The 24,914-nt window shown below is 44.1% G+C and overlaps 1 protein-coding gene across 1 annotated transcript in view; it reads right to left on the bottom strand.

Annotated features, from left to right (window-relative positions):
- LOC120062214 (mediator of RNA polymerase II transcription subunit 12-like) overlaps positions 1 to 24,914 on the bottom strand; it is a 91,504-nt gene that overhangs the window by 29,622 nt on the left and 36,968 nt on the right. The window contains exons 23-26 of the mRNA XM_039012015.1: positions 20,994 to 21,114; positions 10,617 to 10,727; positions 10,382 to 10,495; positions 6,699 to 6,862 (exon numbers count right to left, since the gene is read on the bottom strand). Coding sequence (XP_038867943.1) covers positions 6,699 to 6,862; positions 10,382 to 10,495; positions 10,617 to 10,727; positions 20,994 to 21,114 — 510 coding nt within the window. The remainder of the gene's footprint in view (positions 1 to 6,698; positions 6,863 to 10,381; positions 10,496 to 10,616; positions 10,728 to 20,993; positions 21,115 to 24,914) is intronic.

Here is a 24,914-nt window from a genome sequence, read left to right as displayed (position 1 = left end):
AGGACTCCAAAGACCAGACCATTAGCAAGGCTGCACCTCCCCTACAAACTGGACGGAAATGGACATCATCCAAGGCTGTGCAGCAAGCAACATCAGCCCTGAGACACCAAGACATTGTGGGGAATATCCAGCATGGAAGAGGAGGCTTTGGCCTGGCAGCAAGCAAACCAACGTTCCATAAGGCAACAACATCTGAACGCAGGAAGCTGGTGGTCGAGGAGGTGCGCAGACAGGAGGAGACTGCAAGAAGTGCAAAGGCTGTCTCTCTTGCTAAACAAGGGCAATGGACGCGGTGGGAAGGCCTGGAGAGGAGAAAGATCAATTGGAGTGAGCTTTGGCAAATGGAGGCAAGCAACATCAGCTTCATCATAAGAGCTGTTTATGTGCTTCCATCACCAAAAAACCTACATCAATGGTATGGCGAGGACCCGACCTGCCCCCTCTTCCCAGCTCCAGCGACTCAGGCATATAATGACAGGTTGCAAGACCAGCCTCTCACAAGGCCGCTACACCTGGAGGCACAATCAGGTCCTCAAGAGCCTGGCTGCAGCACTTGAGACCAAGAGGAGTGCAACCAATTCATTACCTCCAAAAACAAGCAATCCCGTCAAAACAACAACATTCATCCGGGAGGGACAGAAAAGGCCCAAGCATCCTCCTACTAAGCCAGAAACTGGACACCTAGGCATGGCCCGGGACTGGAAGATGCTTGTCGATATTGGCCAGCAACTCATTTTTCCACCTGAGATTGCTTCTACCAACCTTAGGCCAGACATGGTACTCTGGTCCCCTTCACGAAAGGCTGTGTACATCATAGAGCTCACAGTCCCATGGGAAAACTCTGTTGAAGAGGCCTACGAGCGTAAGAAACTGCGTTACACAGAGTTGGCAGCAGACGCAACTCAGCGTGGCTGGAATGCAAAAGTCTGGCCAGTTGAAGTGGGATGCAGAGGATTCGTGGCTTCTTCCACCATCAGGTTGCTGAAAGAACTTGGAATCCATGGACAGGCTCTGCGGCAGACCGTCAGAGCAGTTTCTCAAGCAGCTGAAAGAGGCAGTGGATCTGGATCAAACGGAAGGACCCTTGCTGGGCTATAACTTCATGACCCCCCACCCCCACCTGAGAACCCAATTCAGATCCCTCCAACTTGAGGAGGGCATATGAGGTATGCGGTCAGCTGTAGGGCTGGCTCAGGGAAGAGGACGCCCCTGCCTTGCATAGTCCCGTGGGAAATCTTAATTGGGCATGGGACACAAGCTAAGGCTTGATCACCCTTTAGCTGGCCACCTTTGATGAGGTAATTAAAGGCCGAAACACCCACTGATTCGAAGGCACACTACTGAGGATGTGTCCCAAAATTGACATCTTAACCCAGTCTAAGAAATAAACCTCCCATGCCACTCTGTCAACATCACGGCAAATCTCATGTGAGTGCAAACCATCTATTGGCACAATGGACAGTTTTAACAACTCGTCCCGTGTTTTATGATTCTGATTCACTCAACATGTACTGCACCGACACAAATGACTGATGATTGGTTGAAAGAAATTGATAAGAAGATTGTGGGAGCTGTACTGTTAGATTTCAGTACAGCCTTTGATATTATTGACCATAAACTGATGTTGAAGAAAACTTGTGTTGTGGCTTTTCAACCACTGCCATATCGTGGATTCAGAGCGATCTATCTAATAGAACACAAAGGTTTTCTTTAATGGAAGTTTCTCTAATGTCAAACGTGTAAAGAGCTGAGGAGAGACTGCATCACTTATTTTTTATAAAGAAACATTAATGTGTTGAAAATCCCAAATTGTTTGCATAGTCAACTTACACAGCTCTGACACACACTTACCACACATGCCACCAGGGGTCTTTTCACAGTCCCCAAATCCAAAATAGGGATGAAACAGTTACCGGTTTCACGATAAACCATGGTAAAAATCCCGACAGTTTGTATTACCGTTACAAATTATAATTATCAATAAAACCGTGGTAGTCAACTACGGTTTGAAAAACTCCCGGTAAATACTGTCCAGCATCAACCAAAGTTAGCAACAGTCTGACACAGGCGCAGCATGCAATGTGGGTTTTGTTTTGTGTGAAAACATGGCGGAAGGCAGTGACAGCGCTCGGGAGATTTTTCAGCCTTCTAAGAGGACCAAATCTGAAGTGTGGTCATATTTTGGGTTTTACAAGAGTGCTGAGGGAAACTTAAACGAAGATGGTCACCCTGTCTGCAGAACATGCGAAAGGGGGCAACACTCCAATCTCTTGAGCCATCTTCATGACCACCACCCACTACTTTATAGCGAATGCAAGGTAAGCTAACTTTAGGCTCAATGCATGATGTGGGGGACTTCGGAAATGGGGGAAAATGTCATGGTTTATGTGTCTAACTTGCTAATAGCTTGTCACTAATGTAAACTGCAGCTTTCAGTGTTACCGACGCTTGTAAAAACTGCTGCTGCTGTATGCGTCGTGTGTCTGCAGACTATTCGCCCATTGCACACGATAACACGTTAAGTAGTTCAGTCACCCAACCAACATATTTTGTTAATTTAAAACCCCTCAGTCGTCAACTTGGTTGTAAAAGTGTTCCAACAGGAGAAACACTATATACTCCTATACAAGACTCCTGTCAATTGTTGGGCTCATTGCTATTACTATCACTGTCTTCTCAATCTTTCTAGGGTCGGACGCAGTATCCTGAATTTCCGCCTGTCTGACCTGCCCAAAGTAAACTGCCTGTTACTCAGACCCAGAAGCTAGGATATGCATATAATTGGTAGAATTGGATACAAAAAAAACCTCTGAAGTTTCAAAAACTGTTAAAATAATGTCTGAGTATAACAGAACTGATATGGCAGGCGAAAACCCAAGGAAAATCCATCCGGATTTTTTGTTGTTGTTGAGCTCCCATCAACTTCAAATGTGAAGCTATTCAAAACTATGACTTCCACCTCCCAGATTGCAGTTCCTATGGCTTCCACTAGATGTCAACAGTCTTTGTACATGGTTTCAGGCTTGTTTTTTGAAAAACCAAAGAGTAATAGTTGTTTATCCATGGGGAGAGGTAAGGCAAAAGTAGTCTCTTTGCATGCGTGAACGAGGGCGCGCTCTTCGTTATTTTCCTTCCCTATTGAACCTACTATTCTCCGTATGAAATATTAGAGTTTATTTAGATATCTTGAGGATTAATTAGAAACGTTGTTTGACTTGTTTGGACAAACTTTACCGGTAACTTCTGGGACTTCTTTGTCTGTATGTTGAATGGGTGGATTACTGAACTCAATGACACCTTCTAAACTGACTTTTTGGGATTTAAAGGACTTCATTGAACAAAACGACCATTCATTGTGTAGCTGGGACCCTTGGGATTGCAAACAGAGGAAGATCTTCAAAGTTAAGGGATTTATTTTATCGCTATTTATGATTTTGTGACGCCTGTCCTGGTTTGAAAACATGTTGTTGTGGGGCGCTGTCCTCAGATAATCGAATGCTATGCTTTCGCTGTAAAGCCTATTGTAAATCGGACAACGCGGTTCGATTACCAAGATTCTAAGCTAAGGAATCATGTATGACACTTGTATTTTCATGAATGTTTAATATTACGATTTTGAATTTGGAGCACTCCGATTTCACCGGATGTTGTCGAATTTGATCCCGCTTCGCGGTAAGAGGACTCATTTGTATTTATATAAATTGTGCATGCGGTCATTGCATTTACTCAAATGCAACACACAAGATAGAGTGAATAATAATTATAACGTAACGACACCAATAATAATAATACATTTGCTATTCCCTTGTTTACAGAGTGGGCATGCAGCAGGCAAACCCAGTGATGCTACTGGTCCCTCATCTACAGCTGTGACACAGACACTCAAGCAAGCATTTAAAAAAAGACCCACATCAAAAAATGCTCAAGACCTCACTGCAGTCCTTTTCGTATTACATTGCAAAAGACATGATGCCATTTCAAATTGTTGTGACGGCTGGCTTTCTGAGGATGATGAAGGTTGCTGTGCCTCACTACAAAGTGCCATCACAAACATTATTTTCCAAGACTGAAATCCCAAACCTGTACAACCAGGTTAAAGCTGATGTTGGAAAAAGTTTGGCTCAAGGCACATGGTTTGCTGCAACTACTGACCTCTGGACCAGTGAAAACCGGGGTGGTCAACCCTACATCAGCTTCACTAACCATTACCTCACCCCAGACTGGCAACTGGAATCAAACTGCCTGGAAACACAGTTCTTCCCAGAAGATCACTCGGCTCACAACATCCAAGAGTTTTTTGAGAATACGCTGGAAGAGTGGGAGGGGGGGGGTCAACGAGAAAGACCTGGTCTGCATGAACACAGACAACGCAACAAACATGATCAAGGCTTTTGAAGAGTTCCCAGATTCGCTGCTTGGATGCTTTGGCCATAATTTGAACCTGGCCATCTCAGAGGCTCTGAAAATTCAGAGATTTGACACAGCAGTCAAGGCCTGCCGTCATCTGGTCTAAGGCTTCTCACGAAGCTGGAAGAGAAGAAAAGAACTGAGAGAAAAGCAAGCTGCCCTCAACATGCCACAGAAGGCTCTGATCCATGATGTGGTGACCCGATGGGGATCTACACACAAGATGCTTGAGCGTTTCCTCAGCCAACAGCAGCCAGTCTGTGCGACACTGGCTGGAGAAAGAGGAACATGGCATCCGATGCCCAAGGATGCCAACATAAGTGTCATGAACAAATGTGCCAGTTCCTTAAACCTCTGAGGCAAGTCCATCTGTAAACTTGCTCAGAGACACGAGTGACACGGTCAGCCATCAAGCCCGTCCTGGACCACATCACTGGTGATGTTCTGGTGGATTGGATACAGAGCCATCCCTGACCAAAGAGATGAAAAGGGTAATGAGAGAAGACCTTAACAGATAAACAGAGAAAGTAAAGAGAGTCATGCACATGGCATGTTTCATTGACCCCCGCTTCAAAAGGAGCTTTTTAGATGAGCCTGAGGCTGCAAAAGTTGACACTGACAGCTGTGTCCAGGAGGCCTTGAAGCTGGCAGCTGGACAAGTCAGGGAAGACCCACAAAGCACCAGCAGGTCCTCCACCACCAACACCCCCACAGCGGCATCGGAGGGGAAAGGCCTGGCTGGGTTGCTGAGAAAGATCACCTCTCTGTTGCCTTGAGGTAAAGAAGGTCAGATTCCGACCACCCCAGAAAACAGAGGTAAAGAAGAGATCAAGGTCTGCCCGTCTCTGCCACCCATTCCAGCAGAAGAGGATCCACTGGTGTGGTGGAGGGGCCATGCATCAGAGCTGCCTCACCTTGCCAGTGTTGCCAGGAAGCTTTTGTGCATCCCAGCAACCGGCATGCCAGCAGAGAGTGTGTTCAGTGCCAGCGGCACATTGTCTCCCGTCGCAGATCACTACTTAAACCGGACAAAGTAAATATGCTGACATTTTTACTTTTCAATCTCAAGTGAACAAAGACGCATCCATACAGGATGTTAGGCCAGCAGCACCTCATTTCTGTATGAAGGAGAGAACGACCATACAATCAGTGCTGTTCATTTGATTGGTTTACATTGTGTGTTGTTATTTTAATGTCAACACCTGCACATTGGATGTGTTTATATATGGTTGTATTGTTCTTACATGCACGTAGCTTTTATATGCACATTTGATTACTTAAGGTTGTGTTCATTAAAACCTGCACTATGGGAAACTTCTCGCGTCGCCACGATGCCATCTTTAAATGTTATTCTTTTTATGTTTATGCACACAAAAAGTTCATAGTGCTGCTAATTTCATTTGTTGTTTGTCGGTTTTCAATATAAACCTTGGTGAAATGAGTTCTGTTTGTGTATCAGTACTTTAACATTTCCAGCACATTTTAGCAATACCGCGATAATTTTGGTCACTATAATCGTGATATGAAACTTTCATACCGTTTCATCTCTAATCCAAAACAAATTCTAGGAAGCATACAGTGCCATATGGAGTCATTATTGCATGGAACTCCGTTCCATCTCATATTGCTCGAATAAACAGCAAACCTGGTTTCAAAAAACAGATACAGCAACACCTCACGGCTCAACGCCGTATGTATTGATATGTAGGCTGCGTGTGCCTTTTCTGTCCTTGGAACAGCTAATGGGGATCCTTAAAAAATACTAAATGTCAGGGGAGTTTTGTGAAACAAGGTTGCTATTTTCACGTCAGGGGAATTTAGCGAAAAGTGTCAGCCTATTTGCAAAGTACTTTAGTTCTGTTCTTGTGATGAACTTGTCTATTAATGTTATGTATTACGTCATGTTTTATTTTTTGTGTGGACCCCAGGTAGAGTAGCTGCTGATTTAGCAGTAGCTAAATGGGGATCCTAATAAAATACTAAATACTAAGACTGATTCACTCCTAGTCCTAACTGAGCTTCCAGTGCATTGTCATTACCCGAAATGGAGTAATAAATTCAGTCAATTCAGGCCTTGAACAGTTGGTTTTCAATTAGGAAATGTTTTACTTCAGTTTACTTTCTGGATTGACTGAAATAAAACTAAACAAATGAAATGGACTCCACACCTAGAAATGACTTGCATTAGGAAATATGCAGCTTCTGGTGTGTGAGGGAAAAGGAAGAGAGAAAATATAGAAGTCCCAGAAATTTGACCCTGGTGTGAAATGTCTCCTTTCACATGTTCTCACCTGTTGGCAGATGCTCTTCAGCACATACTTGGCGTACATGTCTAGGCTGGCCGTTTCTATAGAGACTGTGTGGCCGCCCGACTTCTTGGAACCTGTGTCGTCGTCGGCAATGTCGTCGAGGCCGGCGGGGTGAGAGAATCCCAAGCCCTTCAGTTCAGCATCGCCTGGAGCGCGATGGAAAGAAAATGTTACTAAATGTGTAACTTCAAGGTTCTATGGTCTTACTGGTGACCAGTTGTATTAGATAGACTCATTTAAAGTGGAACTGACAGTGTTTTAAATACTTTGCAGATATGAAACAGACAAGCATAATATCAGTACAAAATATCAAATTCCCAGTTCATGCTTCAAAACCAACTTTATATGAGGTTTTTAAAAACATGTTCTATTTGACTCAAAATGCCATGACGTACAGAAAGGCATCGTTGGCAGAATAGATGGATGCAGTTCAATGCATGACTAATACAGTCACCAATACATTTGTTAGTCCCAAAAAATTATTGCTTTCAGGTTGTAAATTACAGCAGTCTGCCATAACGTGGCTAATAGGCGAGCACACGTGTCAAACACAAGGCCCATTGGCCAAATAGGACACAAAAGCAAGTGTAAATGAGACAACATTTGAGTCATCTACTTTATGGAATTACAGCCTAAAGTGATCGTGTCGGTAAATTCGACTTAAATTGAGCCTCTGTGTCCCCCATTTACAGAGCACAGTGAAGGGCAAATATACAGACACATGCCACAGTCCTAGCTAGGCTACTAAAATGTTGCAGTCTGGGTTCAGTTTTTAAAGCTTGACAATGAATAACCCCAAAAATAGAACCTGCAACAGAACACCATGCAAAGGAGAATTACAGCTACATTTTGAGCAGTAGCCTTGGCTGGCTCCTCAACTACAATATATTTTGAGTGCACCATACAGCAATGCTGTATGCAAACATGCAAACATCAACCTCACCGGTGATTCATGCAGTGCAAAAAAAACGTAAATTCTACAGCTACATTTTTGTTATTTGTAGTTATTAAATACATTTTGATTTGAGTTGCAGAATGGTATGCACATCTGAAAGCATAGTAGCAAAGGCTGGAGAAATATTTCAATTTAATATGTTAAAATGCTATATACAATGCATTTTTCTACATTTTATTTCAGGCTTATTCTAAAATTGATTAAATTGTTGTTTTTTCTCAATCTACACGTAATAACCCATAATGAAAAAGCTAAAAGTTTTTTGTGTGTGCAAATGTATAAAAATACAAAACTGAAAAATTGTATTTACACACATTACCAGTCAAACGTTTGGACACACATACTCATTCAAGGCTTTTCTTTATTTTGACTATTTTCTACATTGTAGAAGGCCAAGAGTGTGCAAAGCTATCATCAAGGCAAAGGGTGGCTACTTTGAAGAATCTCAAATGTGTTTTGATTTGTTGAACACTTTCTTGGTTACTACATCCTTCCATGTGTCATTTCATAGTTTTAATGCCTTCACTATTATTCTACAATGTGGAAAATAGTAAAAATAAAGAAAAACCCTGGAATGAGTAGGTGTCCAAACTTTGACTGGTACTTCTAAGTATTCAGACCCTTTACTCAGTACTTTGAAAGCACCTTTGGCAGGGATTACAGCCTTGAGTTTTCTTGGGTATGACGATACAAGCTTGACACACCTGCATTCAGGGAGTTTCTCCCATTCTTCTCTGCAGATCCACTCAAGCTCTGTCAGGTTGGATGAGGAGCATCACTGCACAGCTATTTTCAGGTCTCTCCAGAGATGTTCGATCTGGTTCAAGTCCGGGCCACTCAAGGACATTCTGAAACTTGTCCGGAACCCCATCCTGTGTTGTCTTGGCTGAGTGCTTAGGGTCGTTGTCCTGTCTGAGGTCCTGAGCAGGTTTTCATCAAGGATCTCTCTGTACTTTGCTCTGTTCATCTTTCTCTCGATCCTGGCTAGTCTCCCAGTGCTGAAAAACATCCCCCCCAGCATGATGCTGCCACCATCATGCTTCACCGTAGGGATGGTGCCAGGATTCCTCCAGACGTGACGCTTGGCATTCAGGCCAAAGTTGTGCCGACACAATCCTGTCTCGGAGCTCTACGGACAACTCCTTCGACCTCATGGCGTGGTTTTTGATCTGACCTGCACTGTCAGCTGTGGGACCTTATATAGACAGGAGTGTGCCTTTCCAAATCATGTTCAATCAATTGAATGTACCACAGGTGGACTTCAATTAAGTTCTGGAAACATCTCAAGGATGATTCATGGAACTAATGTATTTCTGTTTTTTATTTTTAATACATTTGCAACAATTTCTAAAAACCTGTTTTCAATTTGTCATTATGGGGTATGGTGTATAGATTGACGAGAAAAAACAAACAAATCAACTTTAGAATAAGGCTGGAAATGTGGAAAAAGTCAAGGGGTCTGAATACTATCCGAATGCACTGTACAGCAGCCTACGTACATAATTGGACATCATATTTTTTCAAATGAAACAATGGCCAGTTTGGTTCGCAATTGCACGTTTTTCATGTAAAAACAAATAGTCTATGTCTGGCCCACGAATTCAGTTCTCTCAATATGGCCTATGCGCTGATTGAGTTTGACACTCCTGGGTTAGCGTATCTATTTATGTAGCTAGCTGTTTATTTAGCAAGACCCTAACGTTTGCTATCTAGCTAGCTAGCTGCTGGGAGGATGTCATGTCATTGGAGGAGTGGGTGAGAGGCCGACTTTTCACCCTCATATCGTTTTTCGGTACAGCTAGAGACGGTTAGCTAACAAGAAATGTGAAAGCCTTTGCGAGTTAGCTATTCTGAACTTAAACGACTTATCGACAGTTAGCATATCTCTTAGTTATCTATCAAATGTTTTTGGCATCTATAAAATGAGCGGGCAGGCAGGCAAGCTGCAGTAGGACGAGTAGGCAACTATTCCCCATCGATTATCAGTGCAATTTTGACGGCCAACTAGCTGAAAAAGTTTGAGAGGGTTTATCTAATGTTCCTTTGTTAGATTTTAGCTCATCTTGCTCTGGCTAACACTAGTTGTTGATCTTGTTTTTGATGTGCATAACTGAGGGAGAAAGAGCCTACCTTTTCATGGTTGTTTGATCAATAGGACTGTAAAGTTTGCAAATGTAAGAGGACACCCCGTGGTGTTTACATATTTCCAGAAATCCATTCAGGTGTATTTTCTGGCTGTTGGTGAATGCGTTCTAATGATCTAAAGTCGCGCTGTTGTTACTGCCTGTAATCACATAGTACAGGTCAAAGTGAATGATGGCTGGCCCGTGTGGCAAATGGCTTATTTGCATATAGGCCAACTGTAGCTCTGATTGGCTATGGCGCACTGGTCTGAGTAGACTCCGGTCCTGGACAAGGCAGCTTTATTTACTGCAGTCTATTAATTGCACAAATGGCATGGGAGCTTTCCCACTCTATATTGCTATATAATTTTAACAAATGCCTTACTTTACATCATTCCCAAACATTCTATGAATTTATGAAAATGACTATATCTATGTCCACGCTTGTGAGAGTGTGAAAGTCATATTCTCCCTGGGTATGTATAAAACGCTGTCAGTTCCACTTTAAATAACTATAAATACATCAACCTATTCACATTCAATTGTCAAATTGGGACAAAATAATAGCATAATACTCAGTGTATTACCCAGCATAAAGACAGCCTTTAGGACAGCAAAGACAGCTCCGACCACTATGCTGTTCTGCGAGGCAGCCAGAAGGTGGCGATCACACGACGACCGGATCCCAACAGAAGACTTATCTGCAAAATATAAAATCATTAACATTTTAAATTAAATTTAAATTAAATCAAAAACATATATTAATTAATGTCATCAATTAATTAAAATAATATAAGATGTGGGATCACTGAGTGTGAGTACCTGACTTGGCTCCATCCTGGGGGCAGGGGTTGCGTTGGGGGGTCTTGAAAAGGTGCAGCAGAATCCTGCAGGTCAGACGGGCTCCGGGCTCAGAGTCTTGCTCACTGCAGGCTGGGAGGAGACACACACAGAGAGAGGTAGGTTAGACGGGTACACATACAGACGGTCGCACAGACAGCCACACACAAGCTGGGAAAGTTGGGAGCTGGGAGGGTTGTCAGTGAAATGGGACACACCTGGGCTCGGGTGTGTCCCGGGGATAAGTACACCTTCCCCCCATACATTGAAGAGACTCCACGCAGACACAGTTTTTTTGTTGTGGCATGTTTGGCCTCTTTTCATTTGTTTTTGCACCTCTCAATACCCCTCATTATCACCATCTATGCACACATCCACTCACTTACACTACTGACTACACACCATTGTTACTTTATTTAATAAATATATATGTTTGTTATTTCTTTATCTCCGCATTGTCTCCCTCTTTTGTTAAAGGCTACGAGCCGGTTCGCATCCCGGAGTCGCCTCTACTGTTGACTTTGAGACTGGTGTTTAGCAGGTACTATTTAATGAAGCTGCCAGTTGAGGACTTGTGAGGCGTCTGTTTCTCAAACTAGACACTAATGTATTGTCCTCTTGCTCAGTTCTGCACCGGGGCCTCCCACTACTCTCTCTATTCTGGATATAGCCAGTTTGTGCTGTTCTGTGACGGGAGTAGTACACAGCGTTGTACGAGATCTTCAGTTTCCTGTCAATTTCTCGCATCGAATAGCCTTCATTTCTCAAAAATGCTGATGCTCCAGATACTCAACTAGTCTAAAAGAAGGCCAGTTTTATTGCTTCTTTAATCAGAACAACAGTTTTCAGCTGTGCTAACATAATTGCAAAAGGGTTTTCTAATGATAAATTAGCCTTTTAAAATGATAAACTTGGATTAGCTAACACAACGTGACATTGGAACACAGGAGTGATGGTTGCTGATAATGGGCCTCTGTCCTATGTAGATTTTCATTTTAAAAAGAAAATCTGCCGTTTCCAGGTCCAATAGTTATTTACCACATTAACAATGTCTACACTGTATTTCTGATCAATTTGATGTTATTTTAAATGGACATTTTTTTTTGCTTTTCTTTCAAAAACAAGGACATTTCTAAGTGACCCCAAACTTTTGAACGGTAGTGTATGTTCTAAACAGCTGTTGAAGATCACTAAGCACTACCAGGTTGAAATTAGTGATAAACCCCCCAAAAATGGTTAGGTTGATACTGAAGGCCAATCTAATGTAGTGGTATACGCGTAGTTACCCTTGGGGCAGCCTCTGCAGAGGACTCGCCACCTCCCCAGCTGTCTCCCCATTTCACTCTGTTAGCCCTAGTAGTCTTTCTTTTGAACAGCAGAAAGAACTGCTTCTGTTACAGCAAGAGCATGATCGTGTTAAGCATGATAAGGAATTGGAATTTAAACAGGAATAGGAGCGTGCTAAAATCAAGCTGCAACAAGCACGGCTAGACTTGGTTAGGGATGGAAAGTGGACGGTGGAGGGTTTACCTAGGGGTCGCTCCTCTCTCGGTCGTGCCCCGGACACATTTTATATTGTTGGAAACTTACATCTGTTGCCAACATTTTATGAAAAGGACCCAGATGTTATTTTCATTGTTTGAGTGAGTTGCTGACGCTAAGAGTTAGCCTGATTCTGATCGCACTTTAATAGAGCATATTGAGTTGAGTTGAGTTTATTTTTACAGGGACAGTGCACATTAATCAACGTTTCAGTAAAAGTGCCGGTTTTAGCCAGCCGGCTAATTTTCAACCGCAGTCCCTGGGCAGGTTATTAAAAACAATTACAATATAGACAATAGCAACATAGAACAAGCAAGACATAGCAACATAGGACAAGCAAGACATAGCATACAGACAGAGCAACATAGAACAAAAAGCAGCAAGACAAAATTCATAAAAGCAACGAAGTGTTTCCACACCTCACAAGTAAGTTACAGACAACAGACATGGAAAGCGGCAACACACAGCTAGTGACCATGTTCACAAATCTGATTGACCTTTAGCCATGTCTTCAAGCATTTTGTGAAAGTGTGATATGTGGTGCAGTTATGTGTGTCTGATGGCAGTGTATTCCAGACATGGGAAGCTCTCACAGAGAATGCAGATTTACTAAAGGTGCTTTTCCTTAGGGGAACTATACAGTCACCTCTCATGGCAGACCTTGTAGATCTGCTGCCATATGTTTGGGTTTTCTGTTTAACAAAAATACTGAGTGGAGGGGGAGCCAAGCCATTTAGGATCTTGAATACAAGACATGCGTCGGTGTATTGCACAAGATTTTTCCAACTCAGGAGCTCATGCTTTCTGAGGATGTAACAGTGATGATGGCTATTGGGCTTCCTATCAAGCACTTTGAGAGCCTGTTTGTAGACAGACTGAATAGGTTTTAATGTTGTACAGCAAGCTTGGGCCCAACTAGTCAAGCAGTATGTTAAGTGGGGGAGTATCATAGATTTGAGGTACAGTTTTGCTACCTCTGTAGTCAAACAATTTCGTATAAATCGGAAATTAGCTAGGTTGAATTTGGTTATTTGAATTACCTTTTTCACATGCTTTTTAAAAGAGAGGTTGGAATCAAGTATGATGCCAAGGTACTTAAAATCAGATACCACCTGGAGCTTCTCCCCTGACACATAGACATCTGGCTCAGTAGCACCTATTGCCCTCTTTGTGAAGAACATGCAAACAGTTTTTTTCACATTGAGATGCAAACACGAGTCACTGAGCCACTTTGTAACCTGGACCATTACAGTAGTGAGTTCTTGTGCAGCTTGTTGTTTGCTCTTTGCATGCACATATATCACTGTATCATCTGCATACATTTGAACTTCAGACCCAGTACAGACAGAAGGCAGATCATTAATGTACAGGCTGAACAGGAGGGGCCCCAGTATTGACCCTTGGGGCACGCCCACATCATAGCTAAGAGTGGGCGACAGCTCATTGCTCACTCTGACACACTGAGTTCTGCCTTCAAGGTATGATTTCATCCATCTCAAGGCATCGGGGGAAAAGTTGAACTTGGACAATTTTGTGATGAGAATCTCATGGTTAACAGTATCAAAAGCCTTCCTTAGGTCCAGAAACACAGCCCCAACAGCACCCCCTTTGTCCATCTTGGACTTCACATTTTCCAGAAGAAAGCAGTTGGCCGTTTCTGTGGAGTGTTTTGCTCTGAAGCCAAACTGCATGGAGTGTAATGTGAAGGGGCTGTTGTTGAGGTGGGCAATCAGTTGTTCTGCTACACACTTTTCAGCAACCTTTGACACCACAGGTAGTATACTAATGGGCCTGTAGTTACTCACGTCAGCAGGGTCGCCTGATTTAAAGATGGCCGTTATTATGGCCGACTTCCATACCCTTGGAAACACACCGAGAGCAATAGATGTGTTGGTGACCTTAGTAATGGGGCCAATGAGTGACTCTTTGTAGTTTTTAAGAAAGGTAGAGTAGAAAGGTAGTTTTAAGAAAGGTAGAGAAAGGTCCATCCCAAACACATCTTTGGCTTTAGAGTTCTTTAGTGAGCTAATCACCTTGTTCACCTTTGACTCAGAAACCTCCCTTATGATGAAGACAGATTGAGTGTCATTCACTAGCACTGAGCCCAAGAAACCAGTGGAGGGGTTCTGTGTCAGTACCCTGACAGAGTCAATAAAGTAAGAATTGAAGGCTATTGCTATTTCGACTGCATCCTGTGTTAGATTGTTATTCACCATGATTTCTAGTCTTTTTGCAGTGTTACTATGGTCTTTCCCTGTTAACTTTTTTAGATTCTCCCATATCAATTTAGAATTCAGCTCTTTGTGTAGCTGACAGTGTCAGCTATGCTAAGGTTATAATGGCTGTTTTACAGATTTACGAATTGCTTACTGAGGCTTACCGCCAACGATTTAGAACTTTAAAAAAGGCTGATAAAGACTCATGTTGTGTTTGCGCAAGAGTTATCTTCACAGTTTAATCGCATTCCGCCTCTGTACTTTCCAGAGGTTGTGTGATCAGATTATGCTAGAGCAATTTAAGGACACAATCCCGGATCGAACAGCCACGTACATTAACGCACACAAAGTGAAGACCGTCTCTGAAGCTGCGGTTTTGGCGGACGAGTAAGTTTTGACTAACAAAAGTAGCATTGCAGAGTCCCATATTCGGAGTGAGTGGGGGCATCCGGAGAGATTTGGGTCTCGCCCACCGAGACACTCTGGTTCACGGGCAGAGCTTCATTCATCTAGGGTTGAGCCTGGTTCCCATGGTAAAGCTGACTGCAGTCAAGTGTCACTGCTGTCAGTGTTCAGGTCACCGGAAAAACGAAAGTCCTCTTCTCAGGGCTAAGGGTAAATTCAGTACTTGCGCTAACGTTAAACCTAAGCCTACGGCGTTAGCGTCACCTGCCCCACATCCATTCATTCCTGTCAGTCCGTCTCATGCCCAGGTGTATGTGGAAGTCCCAATTGACTCAGATTATTTACCTTTCATGAGAGGGTTTTGTGTCTCTCTTAGGAAGTAACGACCCAGTAACAGTGAAGATCCTGAGGGACACCGGTGCCTTTGAGTTGTTTGTGTTAGAGTCTGTGTTACCCTTCTCTGCTGAGTGGAAGTGATATGGTCCTTGACGTAGCACTCACTTCCGTCATCATGAAGTGCTTTGAGAGACTAGTCAAGGACCATATCACCTCCACCCTACCTGACACCCTAGACCCGCCCCAATAGGTCCACAGACGACGCAATCGCAATCAAGCTGCACTCTGCCATAACCCATCTGGATAAGAGGAATACCTATGTGAGAATGCTGTTCATCGACTACAGCTCAGCATTTAACACCATAGTACCCTCCAAACTCGCCATTAAGCTCGAGACGCTGGGTCTCAACCCCGCCCTGTGCAACTGGGTCCTGGACTTCAAAACGGGCCGCCCCGAGGTGGTGAGGGTAGGTAACAACATCTCCACCCCGGTGATCCTCAACACTGGGGCCCCACAAGGGTGCGTTCTCAGCCCTCTCCTGTACTCCCTGTTCACCCATGACTGCGTAGCCATGCACGCCTCCAACTGAATCATCAAGTTTGCAGACGACACTACAGTGTTAGGCTTGATTACCAACAACGACGAGACGGCCTACAGGGAGGAGGTGAGGGCCCTCGGAGTGTGGTGTCAGGAAAATAACCTCACACTCAACGTCAACAAAACAAAGGAGATGATTGTGGACTTCAGGAAACAGCAGAGGGAGCAGCCCCCTATCCACATCGACGGGACAGTAGTGGAGAAGGTGGAAAGTTCCTCGGCGTACACATCACGGACAAACTGAAATGGTCCACCCACACAGACAGCGTGGTGAAGAAGGCGCAGCAGCGCCTCTTCAACCTCAGGAGGCTGAAGAAATTCGGCTCGTCACCAAAAACACTGAAACTTTTACAGATGCACAATCGATAGCATCCTGTCGGGCTGTATCACCGCCTGGTGCGGCAACTGCTCCGACCACAACCGTAAGGGTAGTGAGGTCTGCACAACGCATCACCGGGGGCAAACTACCTGCCCTCCAGGACACCTACACCACCCGATGTCACAGGAAGGCCAAAAAGATCATCAAGGATAACCACCCGAGCCACTGCCTGTTCACCCGCTATCATCCAGAAGGCGAGGTCAGTACAGGTGCATCAAAGCGGGGACCGAGACTGAAAAACAGCTTCTATCTCAAGGCCATCAGACTATTAAACAGCCATCACTAACATTGAGTGGCTGCTGCCAACATACTGACTTTCTCCCTAGCCACTTTAATAATGAAAAAATGTATGTAATAAATGTATCACTAGCCACTTTAAACAATGCCACTTTAAATAATCTTTACATACCCTACATTAGTAATCTCATATGTATATACTGTACTCTATACCATCTACTGCATCTTGCCTATGCCATTCGGCCATCGCTCATTCATATATTTTTATGTACATATTCTTATTCATTCCTTTACACTTGTGTGTATAAGGTAGTTGTGAAATTGTTAGATTACTTGTTAGATATTACTGCATGGTCAGAACTAGAAGCACAGGCATTTCGCTACACTCGCATTAACATCTGCTAACCATGTGTATGTGACAAATAAAATTTGAGTCTGATTCGGGGAATAGTGTTATAATTAGGAGAAATCGGGTTGAACATTGTCAGTTCCATTGCATAAGCTGATGGTGGATTCTGAACTAGTGAAAGGCGAGTTTGTTATAGGGGTGCGTCCTTTGTTGGCTGTTGAAGGTAACGATGTTATTGTTGGGAATAACTTGGCTGGCGAGCGTGTAGGGCCTGTCGTGTCTTCACCTCTAGTGGTTTCCGCTAAGCAGTCGTTTGTAGGGATTCCCGATGAGAGGGCGCAGAGTTTTCCCAGAGGTGTTCCCTGCGTGCGCGGTGAAGTGTTCCATGAGCCTTGGCGACCTGGTCACTGCGCTGGCTAACGATAATGTTACAAACAAACCCGTCACTACTCTCCCTGTTATCCGTGACCCGCTCCGATCTAATCAAGGAGCAGTGGGCTGACCCCACATTAGAAGTGGCCTGTGCAAATTTTGCCTGTGCAAGAGTTGGGAGATGTCGCCCATGGCTATTTTCTCCAGGATGATGTCCTGATGAGAAAATGGATGTCTCAGTCGTTTTTCTGTGGGGGAGGTTATTAGTCAGGTTTTTGTACTAGTTAAGTTATGTTTTGTGAGTTGGTGTTAAACATCCCACGATGATCTTGCTGGACATCCGGGCGTGAGGAAAACTTACAATCGCATACTGAGACATTTCTTTTGGCCTAGGATAAAGAGGGATGTTTCTGCGTTCATCAAAACCTGTCACACCTGTCAATTAACAGGTAAACCTAATCAGGCCATTAAGCAGGTACCACTGTTTCCTATTCCCGTAGTCAGCCAGCCTTTTGAGTATCTGATTGTTGACTGTGTTGGCCCTCAGCCTCGCTCTAAGAATGGTAGTAGTTACCTGTTTACTGTGTCAGACCACTAGGTTTCCTGCTGCCTATCCTCTACGTTCTATCACGACTAAGTTTGTGCTAAAAGCTTTGACTCAGTTTCTTGCCGTTTGGAATCCGTAAGGTTATTCAGAGTGACCAAGGTTCTAATTTCACCTCTAATCTGTTTGGTCAGGTTCTCCAACAGCTCCATATCAAACACAAATTGGCTAACGCCTATCACGCACAGTCAAGGAGCGCTGTAACATTTCCATCAAACACTTAAGTCTTTGTTGTGAGCTTATTGTACGGAGATGGATAAGGATTGGGAGGAGGGGGTTGCCATGGTTACTGTTAGCTGCCAGGGAGCTTTCAAAGGAGAGCACAAATTTCAGTCCAAATGACCTCATGTTCGGACATAGTGCGCGTGGGATTCTAGCAGTGCTCCAGGATGACTGGAAGTCTCCTAAGACACCTCAGTCCCTGTTATCTTATGTGTGTGATTTCTGGCGACAACCTATACGCCGCTGGTGAGATGGCTAAAGAGAAGCTGTCATCTTCACAGAGGAGGATGAAAGGAATATTTGATCGGCGAACTGAGCCTCGTCACTTTAGTTCAGGTGACCAGGTTCTTGCTCTGCTGACAATTGTTTGTCCTTTTCAAGCCAAGTTTCAAGGTCCATATATGGCTGTGTGACAGCGCACTGAGCAAAACTGTACAGTTGCCACTCTGGAACGGAGGAAAGCGCACCAACTGTGCCATGCAAATCTGCTAAAACCCTATTACGCACAATCTTCTGAGGCCGAACAGTGGGAGTCCATAGAGGACGTTAATCCTATTATTTTGGCCAGTACGGTTACATCGCTGGGGTCTTCTTTTTGTCATGCTATGTCTTCACATGGTGAGGAGGATGTCCCTGGTCCCGACGATTGCATACTGCAGGGTAGATTGAAAAATTCAGGTCACTGGATGTTTTGGATAGCCTTCTTGCTCATCTACCTGCTGATAGGCGAGATGAGTTGGTCGGTCTGATTCAGAGTTTTCCAGTTTTGTTTTCTGATACGCCTACACATACAAACTAAAAATAGAACACGATATTGACGTTGGGGATGCTGACCCCATCCGTCAGCGGTTCTACAGAGTTTCGTCAGAGAAACGTAGTTGTCAGGATGTTGAGATCTGGTACATGCTGGATAATGATATTGCAGAGCCTTTCTCAAGCTGGACTTTTCCCTGTATCTTGGTCAGTAAACCAGATGGGACAAAGATTATGTACGGACTACCGTAAGGTAAACAGTGTCACAAAGCCAGATTCATTTCAACAGATGGAGGACTGCGTTGATCAAGTTGGAGCAGCGAAGTTTGTGAGCAAGTTTTACCTGTTAAAGGGCTATTGGCAGGTGCCACTGATGCATAGGGGACACAATTTATTACACCCTCCCGTCTGTACTCTTATTCGGTTATGAGTTTTGGCCTGCGTAACACACCTGCCACTTTTCAGCGCCTTATGAATAGGGTTGTCTCCGGTCTCGTCGGGTGTGCTGTTTATCTGGACGACGTAGTGGTTTATGCAGATACTGGTGGACACGTTCTAATGCTCGTTGTCCCCGAGTGTTGTGACATATGCGTGTCGCCCACGTGATCTGCCACTGTTTATTTAGTGTTGTACTGTTGCTCCTGTCATCAGTCCCTGCTGTCCTCCTCTTTAAAAAATTGTTATGCTTAAAAAAGGTAGCTTCCTGTGCGCACAGGAAGGTTGCTGAGGTTGCTGAGGTCTGGGGAGGACGAGGTTGGCTGGGGCAGCTTTAACCAGGGCAGTATGTTTTAGAATATAAAAAATAAAAATAAAGTTTTTTGGTTGGTGTGGTGTTCCAGGGTCCTTGGGGGTCCCCCAGTTTTATGGGGGGGATACCAAAAAGTTGGACCCGGATGGGGACCCGGACCCTGAATGGACCCAAGAACAATCAGACCCAGACCCGAGAACAAATCGACCTAGAGAGTCCTATACTCAGCTGGCCCCTCCACCAATGTTGTGTTAAATGCACTACAACAAAGCTTTCTAAGTGTCCAACAAGCTTTCTCTACCCTTAACCTTGTTCTGAACACCTCCAAAACAAAGGTAATGAGGTTTGGTAAGAAGAATGTCCCTCCTCCCACAGGTGTTATTACTACCTCTGAGGGTTTAGCGCTTGAGGTAGTCACCTCATACAAGTCCTTGGGAGTACGGCTAGATGGTGCACTGTCCTTCTCTCAGCACATATCAAAGCTGCAGGCTAAAGTTAAATCTAGGCTTGGTTTCCTCTATCGTAATCGTTCCTCTTTCACCCCCGCTGCCAAACTAACCCTGATTCAGATGACCATCCTGCCCATGCTAGATTACGGAGACAATTTATAGATCGGCAGGTAAGGGTGTTCTCGAGCGGCTAGATGTTCTTTACCATTTGGCCATCAAAATTGCCACCAATGCTCCTTATAGGACACATCACTGCACTCTATACTCCTCTGTAAACTGGTAATCTCTGTATACCTGTCGCAAGACCCACTGGTTGATGCTTATTTATAAAACCCTCTTAGGCCTCACTCCCCCCTCACTCTCGCCCTAATCCTCCACATACAACACCCGTTCTGCCAGTCACATTCTGTTAAAAGGTCCCCAAAGCACACAAATCCCTGGGTCGCCCCTCTTTTCAGTTCGCTGCAGCTCGCGACTGGAACAAGCTGCAACAAACACTCAAACTGGACAGTTTTATCTCAATCTCTTCATTCAAAGACTCAATCATGGACACTCTTACTGACAGTTGTGGCTGCTTTGTGTGATGTATTGTTGTCTCTACCTTCTTGCCCTCTGTGCTGTTGTCTGTGCCCAATAATCTCTGTACCATGTTTTGACAACTTCACAGGGGACTTTGAAAACAGGCTTAATGAGGCCTTGTCCTCTGAGATGCAGCCTTGATTGGCCACCACAGACACACACACTGTGCAGAGTGGGACCAAACACACTGTGGCGTTTCCCTCCTGCTCAGACAGAAAATACAAAAGTAATGCATTATGGGGATGGGAGTATCTTCAAAGCCTAGAGAGGCAGGCAGACAGGGCCTCTGTGTACTGTAAACTCATTTATACCGAGATGGCAGAGAGTTTAGGCTAGATTAAATAGGAGAGACTGGGATCTAAGAATCTAAGAGTAAGGCCTGGTTGGTGTTCCTTATGGCATGCAACGAAAACGCTTCAAAACATTTAGCAACGGAAAACGAAAATGAACGTTCCTTATTAGACCGAGTACAGGTAGTCAGTCCATCCCTATTTCACGGTTTTCTTTTCGTTTGGTGCCTCATGAACAGGACCCTGGCATTGGTTCTGGGGGTGAAAGACGGGCTCTTACCAGCGTTGAGGAGGGAAGGGATGGCTACGCAGCGGACCAGGTCCTCCAGGAGAAGACACTGACGGGCAATGAGGATGGCTACGAAGGTGGCCAGGGAGTCATGGAAGGAGAGATCGCTGACCTGAGACAGAACAGAGAGAAGGAAACAGAGAAGGAAATGTTCAAATTTGAAGTGGACTGCTAATTACTCAACACGTATTGGTGTAGAGAGAAAGAGATGCTGGAATGTTACTGTGTGTTCCACTCTAATCGTGCCTCTCAGAGCCGGAGGAGCATTCAGCGGGTCGGACACGAGGCGCATGTGGCAGGGGCTCCTAACGATCACGGATTACAAAAACAAAGCCAGCCATGTCGCGGACACCAATGCTGCCCTACCGGACAAGCTAAACACCTTTTTCTCACGCTTCGAGCACCACGATGACTAAGCAGCCAAGGAGAGCCCCAGAGGACAACGAGGGTTACGTACATGGGTCTTTTTATAAACTAGGGTACTAGTGAAAATGTCCTATGCTGGACAACTTATTACATCTGGTGATAAGTCATTGCTAATAACCTGCCAAAAATGTTCATGTAATTACATTAAGATATAGCTACAACGCAGCTATCGTAAAGTATTCAGACCCCTTGACTTTTCCCACACTTTGTTAAATTGTAGCTTTATTCTAAAATTGATAATTGTTTTTTCCCCCTCAATCTACACACAATACCACTTAATAACAAAGCAAAAACTGTTTTTTTAGTAATGTTTACAAATGCATAAAAAAAATATAAACCTGAAATCTCACATTTACATCAGTATTCAGACTTTGTTGAAGGACCTTTGGCAGCGATTAAGTCCTCTTGGGTATGACGCTACAAGCTTGGCACACTTGTATTTGGGGAGTTTCTCCCATTCTTCTCTGCAGACCCTCTCATGCTCTGTCTGGTTGGATGGGGAGCGTCGCTGCACAGCTATTTTCAGGTCTCTCCTGAAATGTTCGATAGAGTTTTCATCAAGGATCTCTCTGTACTTTGCTCCGTTCATCTTTCCCTCGATCCTGACTAGTCTCCCAGTCCCTGAAAAACATCCTCACAGCATGATGCTGCCATCACCATGCTTCACCGTAGAGATGGTGCCATGTTTCCTCCAGACGTGAGGTTTGCATTCTGGCCAAAGAGTTCAATCTTGGTTTCATCAGACCAGAGAATCTTGTTTCTCATGGTCCGAGAGTCCTTTAGGTGCCTTTTGGCTAATGCCATTCGGGCTGTCATGTGCCTCTTACTGAGGAGTGGCTTACGTCTGGCCTCTCTACCATAAAGGCCTGATTGGTGGAGTGCTGCAGAGATGGTTGTCCTTCTGGAAGGTCCTCCCATCTCCACAGAAGAACTCTGGAGCTCTGTCAGAGTGACCATCAGGTTCTTGGTCAACTCCCTGACCAAGGCCCATCTCGCCGGACTGCTCAGTTTTGCCGGGCGGCCATTTAAGAATGATGGAGGCCACTGTGTTCTTGGGGATTTTCAATGCTGCAGAAATGTTTTGGTGCCCTTCCCAGATCTGTGCCTCAAAACAATCCTGTCTCGGAGCTGTATGGACAATTCCTTTAACCTCATGGCTTGGTTTTTGCTCTGACACGCAGTGTCAACTGTGGGACATTATATAGACAGGTGTGTGTCTTTCCAAATCATGTCCAATCAATTGAAAGATCAATGGAAACAGGATGCACCCGAGCTCAATTTTGAGTTTCATAGCAAATGGTCTGAATAAGGTATGTTTATATTAAAAATTTGCAAACAACTGTTTTTGCTTTGTCATTATGGGGTACTGTGTGTAGATTGAGGATTTTATTTAATCCATTTTAGAATAAGGCTGTAACGTAACAAAATGTAATACATAATACATTACTTTTCTGTCCTTGCATTTATGGCAGTGTAAGTTACTGTGATATCATGTTTTAAGCATTAATTAGTTAAATTAGACATTGAACTTGAGCCCTTTAAGAATCCTGGATCTAGCTTTCAGTCAAATTTTTTGTATAGAGATCTAAGAAATTCAGTGTAACTACGTAACATTTGTCGTCTCCTTATGTCAGCATTTCCCAAACTCGGTCCTCGGGACTCCAAGGTCAAAGCTTGATGATTAGTTGATTATTTGAATCAGCAGCTGTGTCGTGCTAGGGCAAAAATCTAAACGTAAATCCGGGGTCCCGAGTACAGTGTTTGGGGAAACCCTGCCTTATGGGCACACAAATACAAAATGTACAGTATACGATTGCAAAATCTAATGCTTCTAACTGAAAGAGTCACCTTGATGCTTAAAACCTAAATCGATACTGTCATTAACGTGGTTCTTCAATAATTATGCATAATACTTGTTGGATGCGCATTTGGTGTCTGATTAGTTATGCCATGATATTTTCACACATCATCATCATACGATCCAGGAAGGATTTTTTTAAATAATTGACAGTCAAGTGATGAACAGCTGTTGTGATAGTGCATGCAACGCAACATCAACAGCCCAAGTGCTGGATAAAAGGTGTTCGCAAGCAATGTTCAGAAAATCTTTTTTTTCCTCATTCCTCACGCTGGTGAAGACAGTTGTGCCTGGATCCACACTGGATCTAATATCCCTATCGAATTGATGTTGATCATCTGTTGTTGTGGGCTTTCTTTACAGCAGGGTCTCATTAGATTTAACAGAGAAAGCATCAAGGTCATGGGTTCATGTTTTAGTGCCTTGGATTGGACAGTCTACTGTGCTCATTTATATATGATAGACTATGATGACTCCCTGACCGTTCCAAGATGGCATAGCAGTTCAGACGTCTTTTTTTGTCCTCGTATTGTCGTGTCCTGTATACATATATATTTACACCTTTCTTCGCATATCTTTATATATTTTATTATCCAAGAACTCAACTACAAAAGCTTTCCTGCAACCCGCCTCACCAATTACAAAAAAAAAGTATTATTTACCTCAAATCTGAAAATCCACAGTGGTAGCTAGCCAGAGGCTAACCAGAAGCCGGCCCGAAACTAGCCAGAAGCTAGCCGGAAGCTACCCAGAAGCTAACTAGAAGCTAGCCAGTAGCTGATCTGAAGCTGCCCAGAAGTTAGCCGGTTTGCTGGCTAGCGTTGGTGTTTCAGCTGCCCACGTTGTGGTCTTCAGCTATTCCTTCAGCTCGATAATCTATCGACACTTTTGTGCAACGCGACTCGGACCGGAGCATACCGGGCCTATTTTTCTCAGTGTCCCCGGATTTCAGCCGCAGGCTCTGGACGTTTGCACCTTGATTTCGCAGCTAGCTAGCTGCAAACCGTGTGACTATTGGCTTACGTCGATCCCGGAGCAAACTTAAATTATTCCGAAGCTAGCCAGCTGAGGAGTTCCATCAGCCATTCCTGGGCTACAGTCACCTATCCGGACCCGTTTTTTTTTGTTTTGTTGTTGCTGCAGATGCGGAGCCCCATCGGGCCTTCACGACTGACTGTCGACATTATCTGCCCGAGGGAGTTATCCAACTGGCACCTCCGTCGCAACGTTACCTGAACGCTCATCTGGGGCCCGCTAATCGTTAGCTGTCTTATCGGCTGCTATCTGAATAAGTATATCGGACAATTTTTCTTGGGTCACTATATCTATTTTGCCAATTGGATTGATCCCCTCTACTACACGGAACCCCACTAATCTACCGACGGAAACGCACGAGGTGTCTAAAAAAATAATAATAAATAGACTTCCATCCTATGCTATCTTACTACCGATAGCCATCTACCCGGCCAGCTGTCTGGATCGCCGTGACCCCAACCAACCTCTACTCACTGGACCCTTATGATCACTCGATTAAGCATGCCTCTCCTTAATGTAAATATGCCTTGTCCATTGCTGTTCTGTTTAGTGTTTATTGGCTTATTTCCCTGTAGAGCCTCTAGCCCTGTTCA

The sequence above is a fragment of the Salvelinus namaycush genome, chromosome 17 (genome assembly GCF_016432855.1).
Source record: "Salvelinus namaycush isolate Seneca chromosome 17, SaNama_1.0, whole genome shotgun sequence".
NCBI lineage: Eukaryota > Metazoa > Chordata > Actinopteri > Salmoniformes > Salmonidae > Salvelinus > Salvelinus namaycush.
The sequence above is the reverse complement of the archived record's forward strand: the minus strand, read 5'-3'. Positions and strand labels throughout refer to the sequence as shown.